Source organism: Camellia sinensis, chromosome 3 (genome assembly GCF_055761805.1).
Source record: "Camellia sinensis isolate YWXY chromosome 3, ASM5576180v1, whole genome shotgun sequence".
NCBI classification, from domain to species: Eukaryota; Viridiplantae; Streptophyta; class Magnoliopsida; order Ericales; family Theaceae; genus Camellia; species Camellia sinensis.
The window spans coordinates 14,850,278-14,866,442 of record NC_138963.1 but is presented as its reverse complement, the minus strand read 5'-3'; the positions used below and the strand labels follow the sequence as shown (position 1 = coordinate 14,866,442).

The 16,165-nt window shown below is 36.3% G+C and overlaps 1 protein-coding gene across 15 annotated transcripts in view; it reads left to right on the top strand.

Annotated features, from left to right (window-relative positions):
- The first annotated feature begins 8,575 nt into the window (after positions 1–8,575).
- Positions 8,576–16,165, top strand: part of LOC114301506 (uncharacterized) — a 61,621-nt gene continuing 54,031 nt past the window's right edge. For 9 of the 15 annotated variants that reach the window (XR_014363463.1, XR_014363469.1, XR_014363468.1 and 6 more), the window contains exons 1-3: positions 8,576–8,715; positions 8,882–8,975; positions 11,217–11,325. Coding sequence is in view for 3 of the 15 variants with exons in the window: in XM_082919140.1 (XP_082775266.1) it covers positions 13,479–13,495; positions 13,587–13,871; positions 13,953–14,676 (1,026 nt within the window). In the remaining 12 variants the exon portion in view is untranslated. The other 6 variants (XR_014363467.1, XR_014363466.1, XR_014363461.1 and 3 more) reach the window with 4 other exon arrangements.

Here is a 16,165-nt window from a genome sequence, read left to right as displayed (position 1 = left end):
ATTAGCTGGTTATTGCAATACAAATGTTTGATTTTCGGACAAAAGATCAATCTCATTTACATTGAGGTGTAATATGATGCAATGCGATGCAAAATATGAAATGTACAAATGTAACACTTTTTCAGACAGAAAGTTTGTTTCATTTCACCATTTTTTTTTTCAAGTACAAAGTTTTGAAGAAAACAAAAACCTGCCTGAGGTAGTACAAGGTACTCTAGCTACCAGCAAAAAGAAAAGCAAAACAAGAAGAAGAAAGACAGCAAAAATCTGGATCAATGTCCTCCCTGATGGTCGGTGAACCTCCTACAACCTTTTTTGGGTCAGAGGTGTGGCTTGGGGCCTTCATTGCTCAAAGACAGTGCAAGAAAGTGCATTTTCGAAGCTCAGCCGGTCTCCGTTTCGACCTCAGACCATGTCTTCTGTGCGTGGCACCTGAATACGGGTGCGGTGTATCCTTTTTGTATCCTTTTGTCTCTTTCAAGATTCGAAAGTTGCCCCCACATGCATTGTCTTGTATTTTCATACCTCACTTGCATTGTTTTGCATTTTAAATCACATGGTCTGGCGAGACCTTAAACACGCTCGGTCTAGGAGACCTTAAATCCTCTAAAGGTGCAAGACCTTTGGTTTTTGCATGCATACACACGTCGTAACAAGCATAACTTGCATTGATGTGCGCTATCCACATGCATTATCGTGCATCTCAAACAACACGCATTGTCGCACGTTCGGGTCCACATGCATTGCATGCATTTCAAGCGAGACGCGTCATCGCATATTCAAGTTCACATGCATTTCAAAAGCCGCGCATTGTCGCGCGTTTCAAAATCATGCATCATCATGCATTTGCATCTCAAAAAAGAAAGAAAACAACAAAAATAACATGCATCATTTGCATTTCAAAAACAAAAAAAAAAAACATGCATTATCATGCATTTTCCCTTCATCATGCATTGTCATGCATTCAAAAAACAAAACAAAAAATAAACATGCATATGTCATGCATTTCACTGTAAGTAGTGCATATGTCGTGCATCATTGTAAATAGTGCATATGTTATGCATACCACTGTAAATAGTGCATATGTCATGCATCACTGTAAATATTGCATATGTCAATGCATTTTACTGTATATATTCCATCCATTGCATATTTGTAAATATTGCATTGTGGCTTGCATGCATTCACTGCATCACCCCCATCTATGGCTTGCGCCTTTCCATGTTGAGCTTGGTCTAGTATGTGCCCACACTTTTCATGTCGAAGCATAGTTCTGCATATGTACGCGTCTATTCCACTGCTGGTATTGTGGTTTGAAGGTTGCGGCACCTTTTCTGTGTTAGACGTGGCTTGTTTGTGTCCATGATTTTCCTAGGCAAGATACGGTTTGGGCCGCAGGCCTTATCCATTGTAAATGTTCTATTCCATTGCATATTTATATATGTTGCATTGTAGCTTGTATGCATTCACCGCATCACATCCAGCTATGGCTTGCGCCTTTCCATGTTGAGCTTGGTCTGGTATGTGCCCATACTTTTCACGTCGAAGCACGGATCTGAGACTTTTGTGTACGCGCCTATTCCACTGCTGGTATTGTGGTTTGAGGGTTACGGCACCGTTTCTGTGTTAGGCACGGTTTGCAAGTGTACATGCCTTTCCTAGGCAAGATATGTTTCGGCCGCACGCCATACCCACTATATGTACTGCATTGTAATGTAGTTTGATTGCATCTAGCATTAGGATCATGATCTTTTCTGAGCAGAGCATGCCTCACTTATGTCATTCCACCCAATTACTTTTTCCTGTGTCCGTCTACATCACTCATAGTTCTGCATGTGTATACGCCTATTCCACTGTTGGTATTGTGGTTTGAGGGTTGCGGCACCTTTTCTATGGTAGACGGACTTTGCATCTCCATCAATCTATTTGGCATTTGTGTGGTTTTGAACCGCTCATGATTGGATCATGATTCAATTGCATTGCATATCGTTTGCATTGTTTATACATAGTTTTGTATGTTTTGCATATTATTTGCATTATTTTTACATTTGTTTTGTAATTTTGCATATCATTTGCATTACATTAGATTCAATTGCATATCATCGCACTGTTTGTGCACCCCTTGGTCTAAGGAGACCTTAAATCCTACATTCGCGTTGTCGCGCAGCTTTCGATTGCATTGTCATGCATGTTGCTAACGATATTGCACCTGTTGAGTTTTCTTTCTCTTTCAGGCACGATATTGTATGTACGGTTCATTTGAAGCTGGTGCAACCAGACAAGCGGCATAGGTATTTTATCCTCCGAGTGAGACCTATCGAGAATTGCATAATTCTCTTGCACCCTCTCTACATTGTAGTGTAGTTTGGTTTGTGCTAGCTTAAAACTATTGCATTGTATGTGCTTCGTTATAGCCTTCTTTGTATGATCATAAGTTACGCTCGGCCTCTTGTATTTTCAGTTGCATTTCGCCCCTGCCTTCGGGCGCATATCTTTATTGTCTTGCATGTTTGTCTAAGTCTTCGGCCTTGTCAAAAATAGGTCGTCTCTGTGCTTTGACACTCACTCCCGTCATTCTTATGACTTTCGAGTTCTGTCAAAGAGGGGCAACTGTAGATACCCCATTTTTGACTGTCCTTAAGACTTGGACATCACCGTTTGAACACTCGGTGATCATCCTTGTTTGTGTTCGTCTTGAGTTCCTGGAGGTCTCGGCTACGCGCCTTGCCTCAGGATCTCTCAACTCGACTGTTTTGTGTTCGGTTTTGCACCAAACACTTGTGTTTTTTCTTTGGAGGGCAGGGAATGGCTTGTTGGCCATCCCCACACCTCACCGGCCATGGCTTGAGGCTACCGGCCATTGGTTTGTTGCCATCGGCCAAATGTTTGGCCGACCGGCACTCTTTGTGGTCGACCGGCCATCTTTTTTGGTCAAATAGCATTTTTGGTTGGCCGACCACTGTACATCTGCTTTTGCAGATATTTTTATGCCAGCTGTGCTAGCTGGTATACACTTTGCTCCCCTCCATACACGTGTATGGAGGGATTTCACTCTTACTTAGCTTGTTTTGGAAGCTTTGAAAGAGTGAATCTTTATAAGAGGGAGCCTCTTCTCCCTCCATTAGGGTTACAGCATTTTTCCAGAGGGCTCTGATATTAGGGTTAGGGTTTGTATATCTCCCATCTCTATATCTCTCTCTTTTGTGTATAAGTGTGTTTTTTGGTCTTATTATTGCACACAAACACCCACCATTACACCTTACCTTGGTTTATGAGGGGCCAGAGAGCTGTTCTTGGTGTTCTTGAGTGGATTCAAGCTTGAAGAACCAACTGGAACATTGTTTGTGAAGGAGGTCTACAAGGGTAACAATCTTACCCTTTTCCGCCCATTTTTGCATAGCTTTTTAACCTATCTTGCAGCTATTTTCAAACTTTGTATATAACTAATAAAAGTTTTGTTTTTGAGTGCTTTAAATAGTTGTTTAAGGTCACTTTGTTGTTTGAGGTTGTTTGGCCCCTCTTAGAGCTTGTTTGGCCCCATTTTTGTACTATTTTGGTGAGCTCCGGGACCACCTTGTTTGGGCCTCCTCACCACTGAAATCTTGAGGGATTTTAGTGGTGAGGATGGTGGTTTAAGGTCTTAAGAAGGAGAGGACCATCCCCTCTCCTTGTTGTCTTTGATATATGCCATTTAAGCCTCATGTGTGAGCACCATTTTTGAACTAATGTTGGCCATGTTTCAGTAGGTATTTGGTAGTATTTTGCCATGTTTTACCTCTATTTGTACTTGGTTTAGACACACTATGCATGCCTTGCATACGTGTCTTGTAATGCCATGTTTTAGCCTTAACATGCTTTGTGCTTTGAGCCTTGTTCTAGCTTGTTTTTGACCAAGCTTTGTGAAGCTTTTGTGCTTGTTTTGATGTGCTAAAGGTCTGTTTTTGGTCATTCGGGTAGTCCATGCTTTGCTTTGTATAGCTACCATGCAACCTCTCTTGTATGCCCTAAGCATTGACCCCTCTAACATGCCATCCTTGCTTTGTTTCAGTGGTTTGGAACCATTTGCCATGCCATTTCAGTCCTTGTGGTGTTTTTGTATGCTTGCATTTGGTGTTCCTTTAAGGCCTTAAAGGGTTGGTGTTTCATGCTCTATGTTTGTGCCTTCATGTATGCCATCATGTTTAGGCCTCTAGGATGCCATGTCATTGTGTTTTTGGCTTTGTTTTGACATGCTAAAACTATGATTTTAGTTGTTCAATTCATGCCATGTTTGGTTTTGTTAAGGGTAGTTTAATACCTCTTTGGTGAGCCTTAGACCTTGGACTTTGTTTGCATACTTTGATTGCCTTGTTTAGATTGATTTGGCATCATTTTATAACATGATTTCAGAGCTTATAATGCATGCCATATGTCCGTGTTATCCTCTTTTTAGTGTGCTTAAAAGTTGTCTCCATATGCTTAAGTGTTTAGGCCTTAACATGTGTATGTTTGTGTGTGTTTTGCCTCTCATTCCTTAGCATGTTGGCCACTGTTTTAGGCCTAGTATAGAGCTGCCTAAATTAGTCTAAGTCCACTCTTTACATGTTGTTACATGTCTTACACTCCGCATGCTTTGATTGCATCATATCTTGCATGTCCGTTAGCCCTGCATGTTGTGGCATACTTAGCCTATCGCATGCTTGTTTGCATGCTTGAACATCCACATTACCCCTTGCATACTTGTCATTAGCATGATCGTCACATGCCTTGTATGCTTGTTTGCATTGCCATGTCGCATGCTTAGTCCGCATGCCTAGGTTGTATTGCATTGGCATGCATACCTTGCCTCTTGATCAAGTGATAGAGGTTGGGGCCTCATTTGTTTGTTTACGTGCATTGCATTTCATTTGATATCAAAATGCACACTTGGTTACTTGGGCCATCACGCATCGAAATGCGCGATTGGTGGTCCGGGAATCAAGGGCCATACCCCTTTGAGTCATGAACATGATAAGGGATGTGTTGGTGCACACATTTGCTTGAAATGCATTGCCATGCCTTGTTTTGCCCTCTGCTGCTGTCAAAACAGGTTCTGCAGGAAGACTTGGCCTGTCGACTACATGGAGTGCCAACCGACCAATTATTGATGGCCAAGAGCTCAACAAATGGTCGATGACCATCCGGACATGGTCGGTGGGGTTTCCACTTGGTCGGTGGTGATCCACAGTGCCCATGGAGCATACCTTGGGAGTTGTGCAATTTTCAGAGGAGCAGAGCAGGGGAAACAGAGGCAAACTTGTGCATGGTGGTGGGGTTTCCGAGCGGAACCAAGCGCGCATCCATTGGGCCCTCTTCCTGAGGCTGCTTTTACTGCTTAATTAGCTTAGTTAATTTGCTTAACTAGTTAATTGTCTGTAATATTTAGTTAGCTTGATAGTTAGTTAAATTGTATTATTCTTTCGATCCCTCCGAGCGATGGAAAATTTGTAATAAGTGTGGGAGCGTGTGTGGATGTCTTCCAACCCCCATTTCTTTCTCTTTTTTACTTACTTGCTTTGATGGTTAGTACTAAGGCATATTTACTTTAGCATACCTTATGCTATGCATACGTGCATCATTCATCAGTATTGCATGCACCGGGCTCGGCGCGTCATGCTAATTGCATAAGTATTTCAAATCTAACTTGAATACATGCCATCTGTCGCATTTCACATGCCATCCATAGATTAGCTGAGCCTATTCTAGTGACATTCTGTATGCGATGCAGTAGCCATTTTAACATGAACTAGGATCATGCATGATTACTAACTAGTTCATTGTGTTGGCACGGAGTACGATGTAAGTATTTATACTTTAGCATCTCGCATGAGTGTGAATGTTAACATGACAGCATGCTTACCATGCGGCTATATGCTTACGTGATATTACTACCTGAATGCCTGTGGGTGAAGGTTGGATTGCTTGAGTTGGAACAACTCATTGAAATCTGTGTTTTAGTCTACTCGTGAGTAGCAAATTTCAAACCATTTTCCAAACAAACGGATATGCAATGCTCTGTTCCAAATTAGGCGATCTAGTCTATACTTGTTTTGCTGCGCGCATCACATAGTAATTCTAGGCTAATTAACCAGAATAAGAATGCATAATGTTTTCAAAACAAGATATCATGGTTAGTAGAGGCCGATCTTCGGATCGGGCGAGAGGGGGTGCTCATAGCTGACCTTCCCCAATCGTACCCAAGTTCCTGAGCCGAGGCAACTTCGGTGATGACGGACACGTGGCCTTAGGCAAACGAGTCAGGGTTTCCTAAATTGCCCCATAAAAAATATTTAGGTGGTGACTCTGTATCCGGCAAAGCAGTCCATGTTTGACACTTCTTTTCTAAAAATCTGTTTTCCAAAACGATTTGTCGGATTTGGACTCTTTGGTTCAGATTAAGAACCATGACGATTTGAGAGTCTGAACTGTAGTGAGCCCAAAACGAACAGAATGGGATTCATCCTCCCGGGGCGTTCGAGGACGTCTACAATTATATAAGTGTATTTTTTTGATTTTTTTAGTTAAAAAAAATAGATAAAAAAATATGTATATTTAGAATAATTTTTTGATTTTTTATAAAAAAATATGTATTAAAATATTGTATCAATTAGCAAAACTACCTTCATATCCTGTGTTGCATTGTGCTGGATTTTGTGCAGTGCACTGCGTTGCGCTGTGATGGTATTAAAATATTGTTTGGGTTCCGTGCAGTGTACTGTGCTGCATTGTGTATGGTATTAAAATATTGTTTGGTTTCTGTGCAGTGCACTATGTTGCACTGTTTTTTTTTTTTTTTTTGTTAAACCAAAAATGCCTAATAATGTATGTGAATAGTGTTAACTTTTTTGTTTTGTCAGTGACTCTTTGACTTTTTAACTTTTTTAGGGAATGCCAATTGACATGCACTAAGATTGATGATATAATCGGTTCGGTATGATCAGTATTTAAATAAAAAAAAATATTGAATCGATAATGTCGCTTTTATTATTTTGAATACCGATACAGACCGCTTCTCTCATCAAATCGCATCGAACTGATTGAAATAGTTTGGTTCGATGTAGTTTAATCGGTTTAAGATCTTTCAAACTTGAGTCATTTTTAAATATAATCACTAATTTATATAAAAATATTAAATTAATTATTTGTCTACCATTTCAAACATATCCAACCCATCCATCTAATAAATACTTTTCAATTCCTAAATTAACAAAAATAAAAACAAAAAAAAAATTAAAAATACTAAAATTTCAAGAATAATGAATTAGAATTAAGATTATATATAATAAGAATTTATAAATTTAAGTTATAAAGATGATAATGTTAATTAATTAAGGTTAATAATTTATTATACTTATTAATATCATTATATTCTTAGATTATATATATATATATATATATATATTATAAATACAATATATGTTGAAGCGATCAATTTCGATTTGGTCTGGTGCACAAGGTGCTTGAACCAATATCAAACCAAGAACAAAAAAAAAATCAAATTTAAAAATGCACAATTTTTCTAAAAAAACAAATCAAATATAACTAATTTGTTCCGATTCAATCAATTTGATCGATTTTTCGTACATCCCTAATTAAGATTCTCATCTAAAAAAACGTACTTCCACTACAACAAAAGTCACTATTTATGGCATCATGTTTACGATATGCATTAAATATATATTGTACTTAGTACATTCTACGACATTTTTTTTTTGCAAGTCGTTAATGTTTTGTCAATAACAACATACATACTATGTAAGTCGTTAATTCATATATTTATGGCATACAAAAGTATGCCGTAAAAAAGATATGTTTTCACGACTTACAAAAATATGTCGTAAAATATTTACACTTAAGACGACATACATTTCATATTGTAAAATATTAAAACTTTATACAACATGCTAATGAATGTCGTGAAAACTTCTTTAAAAAAAAAATTCAATCCGATTTTTTTATGACATACAAAAGTATGCCGTAAAAAATGTATATTTTCACGGCATGCAAAAATATGTTACAAAATATTTGCATTTAAGATAATATACATTTCATGTCGTAAAATATTAAATTTTATATTTTTTTGAATTTAGTGATTTTTTTAGAAAATTAAAAAATATTTTTCCTTCTAAGTATATGTAGATTATTTGAATTTACAAAGTAAAAAAAAAAATTTATTTAAAAACTTACGCCACACCCTCTTTCATTCTAGATCCATACTTGTTTTTGTTCCAAACCGTCTCATTCTCTAGAGAAATTATATTTTAATTGGAAATAATAAAAAAAAAATTCTAGACGTTGTTAAATATTTATATATTTCTAGTAGACATCACAAATTTTTATTTATTTTTTCAATAAACTAGATATTCTACTTATAATCTAGATGTTTTTTAATACAAAAATAATTTATAAACTTATACTTAAATCTTTTTTTCTAAAATTTTCCACTCCAAATTTTTTTTATTTATTAATATTGTTAAAATTACACATTTTTTTTTGCATCCCAGGTTTTTTTTTAATACAAAAATACAGTTTTTTTTTTGAGCAGATTTATAGCAATCTATCCTCTCTCTCTCTCTCTCTCTCTCTCCAGCGACCACCACCAGCCACTGCCCCTCCGATAATGTTAGTTACACGAGCACCAATCGATTGATTTCGAGCTTGGCATTTGATTCTAATTCTGAGCCTTGGATTAATTTGGTGAGAGCCTTGGATTGCATCGTATATTCGATTAATTCAGTTTCTCCTCTCTCATCTCTCTTTGATTTTGATTTTGATTTGATTTCTAGAGTTTTGATTTTGATTTCTAGGGTTTTGATTTTGATTTGATTTCTATTCAATTAACCTAAATTTTTCGCCCTTGCAGTTTCATTTCAACTTTATGATCTCAAGCAGCAAGGATTCATAAAGAGATAGGAGCTTATGAACAAAAGGCGACCTCCGCTTTCTGAAGCAACACTGTAAGAGCTCTGTTTATTTGTACATCTTCCCAAAATGGCCAGCTCAATTTCAACATCTCAGGCTCTGCACATCTGTATCATTGGATTAAAAATTGAAAAATGCTTGGGAGCACTAATTAGTGCTCCCACTAATTAGGTGGCAGTGGGTCCCGCCATTAATGATGTGATGTTTTGGTCTTGGAGTTGTATTTTTTTTTTACTTTTTTAATGAATTAGTGCTATTAGTGGTGATGTTTTTAGTGGGATGAATCATTGTTGTTAAAAATTTTAGAAGTCAGTCAGACAAACTAATTTAAAATTTTCAAAAACAGTTTTCTTTTTAGTCATCACATATAACTCATTTTCAAAATCTAAAAGTTCAACACTTCACATGGAAGACCTCTTATTTAGTCCCTGTATTCATTCACAATGATTATTATTCCATAAGCAACTAATTGCGCTATTTGACCAAGTAATTATAGAGAATTGAAACCACACTGCTTCGAAGCAAAAACAGGCCTAAGTAAATCAATCAAATCATCTCTACATTTTATAGGTTATGACATGTGAGTTTCAAAATCTGTCTCTAACTCAAAACTCCTAGTACTGCCAAATTGCCATGGATTTATATGTTCTCTTCTTCTCTTATTTGTTCATGCTTTTCGCTTTCATTTATGACTTTTGTAGTGGAAATTTGTAATCCCGAGAGAGGAATTCTCTATCTATATATCACTTTCCCGCTCCGGTTGAGGGGAAATAAGATGAAGACATTGGTGTTCTGGTGAAACTATCAGTCTCCATTTTCACAATTTGGTTTACTTCTGAAAATTATTTTGGATCTTGAAATGAAACAGCTTGTTCCATAAATACGATGGTTCACTATCATGCTCCTATTTCATTTTCTACTCAATCCTCCCGGTTGTTTAGTTTGTAGTGACTATTTATGAATATATTGCTATTATTTGATTTCTCTTGTTTCTAGAACATCCATGGTTTTATTATTTGGGATTTGTGTCTTACATGTCGAATAAATACATATATATACACATTCATATTTGCATTCCTTGTGGTTTTATTTAAAATTCTGGGAAGAGATTAGCTATGGTTTAAAATTCTAATAATTCCTTGTGGTCTTTGATTGGTTCCAAATGTTTGCATTCCTTGTGGTTTTATTTAAAATTCTGGGAAGAAATTTGTCAAAATACAAAACTTAAACATACTATAATAATAGTTTGTGGCTTGCACGAAGCCTTTTAAACCCTATATATATATAGCGTTTAATGATTATTTTTTGGACTTACCTATGAAATGATCAGTTTCTTATAATAGTGCTTAATGATTATTTTTCATAAATTTTTTAGTCAACCAAACATAGAAATAAATATTTTGATGGAGTAATTATTCGACTCTATTTCATTCTAGTGCATGTGTTTTTTTTACTTTTGATACATTCTAGCTACTTTTGGTAATTGTGGAGTATATTATATAGGATAAATTTGGTTCCCAAAAAAAAATAAAAAATCAAGGATAAATTTGTAAAACCAATCCTAAATCCTTGTTCCTAGTATAAGATCTATTAATGGCCTTAGTCTGGAAAATTGATTCGGTGAAAGAAGCCAGTGAAAGAACAGGTGCTTGTCCCTCAAGCAGATTGTTTTGTTTAGTGGTTGGATCCACTATTAGTCGTCAAGCAAGAACTTTTTGTTTTCTTCTTTTTTTAGTAGGATTCTTTTGAGATAATGAATTTAACCACAATAGAACTTGCAGACTACAAAAAAGACTAACAGAATGAAAGAAACCACCATTTGTATGTATCACTAATCACTCAATTGCATATTAAAATTAAGGAGTGCTACAAAAACTGAACAAAATTCCATAAAATTATGTTTTTCTTGCTCGGTCTTAAAAAATTATTCAAAGGGTCATAACCAGGACACCTTTGAAGAGTACCCCCATATTACAATATAATAAAATGTGCTTGAAAATTCAGCATCAAATAAGAGATTTTCCGTGATTGCATTTGTATATATCATTGTCAAGCTATACATTATGACTTTCTTCTCATTTGCGAGTTCCCTATGCAATTCTTTTTTCTCATTTTTTATATTTTGTTTAATTTTTGTTAATACGTGTTACAATATGATTGGTCTATAAATTAATTTTATATTCTTAAAATAAAATTTCAAATTTGTTTGTTTGTTTGTTTGTTTGTTTGTTTCCTTTTCCAACAAATTGACCTTATTTTTCACTTGGGTTTGGAAGTGGACTCATTTACTTGGTTTGGATCCGGAGATTACATGTAGCTTTGAGCACAATCGTATCCAGAGATTACTTGGGTCTAGATGGATAAATCCTGGGTGCATCTTTCAAGGTTTTTTTTCTCAAACACAATAACTTTTAAGCTTTTATATGGTCATTTTATTGGAATAATAAATTTTGATGTAAAATTATCAGAGTGTCGAAGGATTATCTAGATGGAGCACGCAAATTTGTAGATATAGCTAAGGCGAATGTAGGGAATCAAGAAATGATCATTTGCCCTTGTAGAAATTGTCGAAATCTATCTCACCAATTTTGCGAGATTGTGTACGAGCACTTGGTCATGGAAGGGATGGATCCTAAATATGCTTCTTGGTTCCTTCACGAGGAACAACTAATTGCATCGTCACATCAAGAAGATGTTGAAATTTCAGATACATATAAGATGTTCAGAGACGTGCATGTAAAAGATGATGATTTTGGAGAGTCCATAAGTAAAAGTAAAGAAAGAGAGAATTAACACAATCATTAGAAGATGTTGAAACTCCTTTATATCTAGGGTGTACAAAGTACACTAAATTCTCAGCAATTGTTGCTTTATACAAGCATAAAGCTGCACATGATCATTCTGATGAAAGCTTTGATGAACTTCTTCGAATAGTGTCTGATATGCTACCAGAAGATAACACGCTTGTCAAATCTGTATATTCAGCAAAAAAGATGCCCAAAGCCTTTGATCTAGGATATAAGAAAATCCATGCTTGTGTGAATGATTGCTGTTTGTTTAGAAAAGATTTAAACCCTAAGGAGACATGTTCGAAATGCAACTGTTCACGTTGGAAAGTAGATAAACGCACTAAGAAGATTAAAAAGGGGGTTCCTGCGAAGGTGTTGCGATATTTTTCAATAATACCAAGATTTAAAAGGATGTTCAAGTCACAAGAGAGGGCAGACAACCAGTTGACTCATTGGCATGGGAATCAATTGATCGAAAGTGACCTTCTTTTGCATCAGATCTACGAAATCTTAGACTTGGTCTTTCAGCAGATAGGTTTAATCCTTTTGCCAATCTTAGCTCAAAGTATAGTTGCTGGCCAGTGATGTTAGTTACATATAACCTCCCCCATGGTTATGCAGGGCAAAGGAAAATATCATGTTGACATTACTAATTCCAGGGCCAAAGTAACCAGGCAACAACATAGATGTTTATCTAGAGCCGCTTGTAGAAGACCTGTTGCTTGTTCAATATGTAGCACTGACATATGTTCACAATGGTTGAGTAATAGTAAAAAGACTGTGTACATGGGCCACAGGCGATTTCTTGCACCCGACCATCCATTTCGGATGAAAAGAAGTTGGTTTGATGGAAAGCAAGAACTTCGAGGGAAGCCTAAACCATTAAATGGATCTGATGTTTTCGGTGTAGTTAAAGACATTGAAAATAATTCGGGAAAAGCAACAAAGGAGAGAAAAAGGAAAAAGTCCCAGATCAGCAAAGAAAAAGAGCCAGTTTGCATTCAACCATAGAAGAAGAAGTCCATATTTTTCAATTTACCATATTTGGATGTAAGTCTAAAGAAAGTAGAATTCCTATTTTCAAAATTAGTTGAATTTGTTATTTTTATTTTTTATAGAATGAATATTTGATTGATGTTACAGGCATTACTTTTGTGTCATAACTTGGATGTAATGCACATTGAGGAAAACGTTTGCGAAAGTATCATTGGCGCACTATTGAATGTGAAGGGGAAATCAAAGGATGGCCTTAAAGCTCATAAAGATTTGGAAGAAATGGGCATTAGACACAAATTGCCTGCGGAGGACAGGGGGACTCATTTTTATTTTCCACCGGCATCACATACACTTCAAAAGTCGAGAAGCAGATCTTTTGTTCTAGGTTACGTGATTTAAAGTTGCCTGATGATTATAGCTCCAATATTACTAATTGTGTTTTATTAGAAGAATGCAAGCTGATAGGCCTCAAGTCACATGATTGTCACGTCTTGATGCAACAGTTGTTGTCAGTAGTATTGAGAGGACTTTTACCAGAGGGACCAAGGAATGCAATATTCTGATTGTGTACTTTTTTCAATCAAATATGTGAGAGTGATTGATAGGAATAAATTAGAACTACTCGAAGAAGATGTTGCTGAGACTTTATGTATGTTGGAAAGGTTCTTCCCTCCATTTTTTGACATTATGGTTCACTTGACAATCCATCTAGGATGAGAAGCTCACATATGTGGGCCGGTGCAATTTCGTTGGATGTACTCATTTGAAAGGTGAGGTGTATATCACTTTTTATTATGTATATCTATTGATGTATTTGTCAAATAAGCTATTAACCTGAATATTAATTATATTATGGTCTAGATATATGAAGATACTTAAGGGATATGTTAGGAATCGTGCAAGACCTAAGGGATGCATAGCGGAATGCTATATAGCTGAAGAGTGCATGCAGTTTTGTAGTGGGTACATGAAGCAAGCAGCTGAAATAGGTGCTCGACATAACCGCAATAAAGAATTTGAAAATGAAACAATACTAGAAGGACGTCCGATTACTTTGGGGAATTCAATCATGATACCTGATGATATGTTACAAATTGCTCATTGTTGTGTGTTGATAAACAGTTCTGAAGTCCAACCATATTTAGAGTAAGTATGATAACATAAATATCTATTACTAATTGAGTGTTTACATGATATAGTTATCTCACAATTTGCCTACCTTATTAGAATGCACGCGGAGGAGCTTAAGCTTTTGGACAGACATTTCTTAAGGGATGCCGCGCTACTACATTCAAGACAAATGGACACTTTTTCTCAGTGGTTGAGAGCAAAGATTGAATCATGTGGTAATGAGGTTTTAGATACATTGAAATGGCTTGCAGTTGGCCCAAGAAAGCATGCAACGTCTTATTTGGGCTATATCATTAATGGGCATCGCTTTCATACAAGTGATGTTCAAAGGTCCACACAAAATAGTGGTGTTTCCATTGAAGCAGAAACTATTTATCGATCTAGTAAGAAAGACATTGCACAAGTTATTGAAAAAATCTATTTCTATGGGGCTATCAGAGACATAATTTTGTTGGATTACTACAAATTTCAAGTTCCTCTATTTAAATGTGACTGGGCAACTACTGGAAACGGTGTCAAAGTTGAAGATGGATTTACATTGGTCAACATCCAACAAGGACGAAATCCATTTGAGAGAGATCCATTCATTCTAGCATCACATGCAAAACAAGTGTTCTATTTGAGGGATAGTGATACATCTAGTTGGGAAGTTGTACTTAAAGAACCTTCAAGAGGCTTTCATGATTTGGATATGTATGATGAAGATGCCTATATGCCATCTGCACCTTTAGATGCATCTAGACTTGATGCAAATACTAATGATGAAGATGAGCACTACGTGAGGATGGATTGTGAGGGTGTGGAAGTGTTGCATGATTAAAGAGAAGTAGGAACATTTGGTTTTCATATAACCGAATGCTTATTGGGCTTGACTTGACTAGTTCTCCTTGTCATTTTTTATTTTATTTTTTCCTTTCTATATACATTGCTGAAGTCTAAATTTTTCTTTGTATCAGTTGGTAGACAGTCCACTGAACTTTAATTGTTTGCTGGTACTACTACCCAGCTGTATAGCTGCTCTTAGTGACCTGTGGATGGATTGTCTTGTGCTTATCATTAGTGACATGTGGATGTATAAAGTTTTTCATTGATTTGATATTTTTGTTGAAAAGTTACCTATTGTGTTCTAATTTCTTGTTTGGTTGCAATGACCCACATTAGACCTTTGCCCTACATGAACAACGCTATTGCATGGGGTAATTGCTTATAATGGTAATTTGTTGTTTTTTATTTTTATTTTTTTATTACCGAGTTTATTAGAGAAATGCTAATTGTATTTTATATTAGAGAAGTACTGTATACAGTTGCATATTTTAGTTCCTATTTACCGGACTGGTGTCTTAGTAACTGCCCTGCAACTTGCACTGGTGGTCTATCACCTGTGTGATTTTTTATTTATTTTTTGTTTTTCAGTTGCTCTTTACTTAACAATGAAAGTTTATTATTATGCTTGCCAAAAAATCTGATTTCCCTTTGTTTTGTTGATCTGATTGTTATTGTGAATGCCTATTTTCTTATTAACAGTTGAATCTTGAAATTGTTAACTAGCAAGATGAGTGGAGAGGTACTTTATTTCTCATTTAACATAAAATTGAATTTATAACCAATTATTGTCCACATTATTTCTTATTTTTCCTTGTGTATTGCACATAGTTCAAAAAAAGCCGAGAAAATAATTAGGAAGGAGCGTGAAGCTATAATTGCTGCGACAACGGATAAAAGAAGAAATGCATCCTTCAGAATTTCAGATGAGTGTTTTTCTTCTCCATATGTTGAATCACATGATATGGAAGGAGTTGTAGACTCCACTCAAGTACCAAAGAAGAAAACTAGGAGGGCATCAAAGCTAAAGATGCATGACAAAGAAAAACAAAAGTGTGATGAAATGGACTTCAATGAAAGGAATCAGCCTGTGGGACCTGAGTCAGTTAAACTATCGACTTTAGAAGGGATCTTGGCACGAGAGATGGTGCCAATAACCACAAAGAGATGGCCTGATATTCCATAAGAGGTTAAAGACAAGCTATGGGCTTGTGTGAAGGTAACATGAGAGGGTAATTTATATGAAAATTGGGCTGAGCTGGGTGATGGGCCGGCCCAAGAGAGGTGTAAAGTTACTCCGGCCCAAGAGAGGTGTAAAGTTACTCCGGTCCCAAGGAGGTTAGCTCGGTCACCATACTAAAACTTATACCGGTTATAACGCAGTATGGTTAGCTTGGTCTAAACCATGCTAAAAGTTAGCTCGGTTTAGACTTACCACAGTTTGTACAAGAGGAACTGAGGTAAGGGCAGTAAAAGGGCGAGCCGAA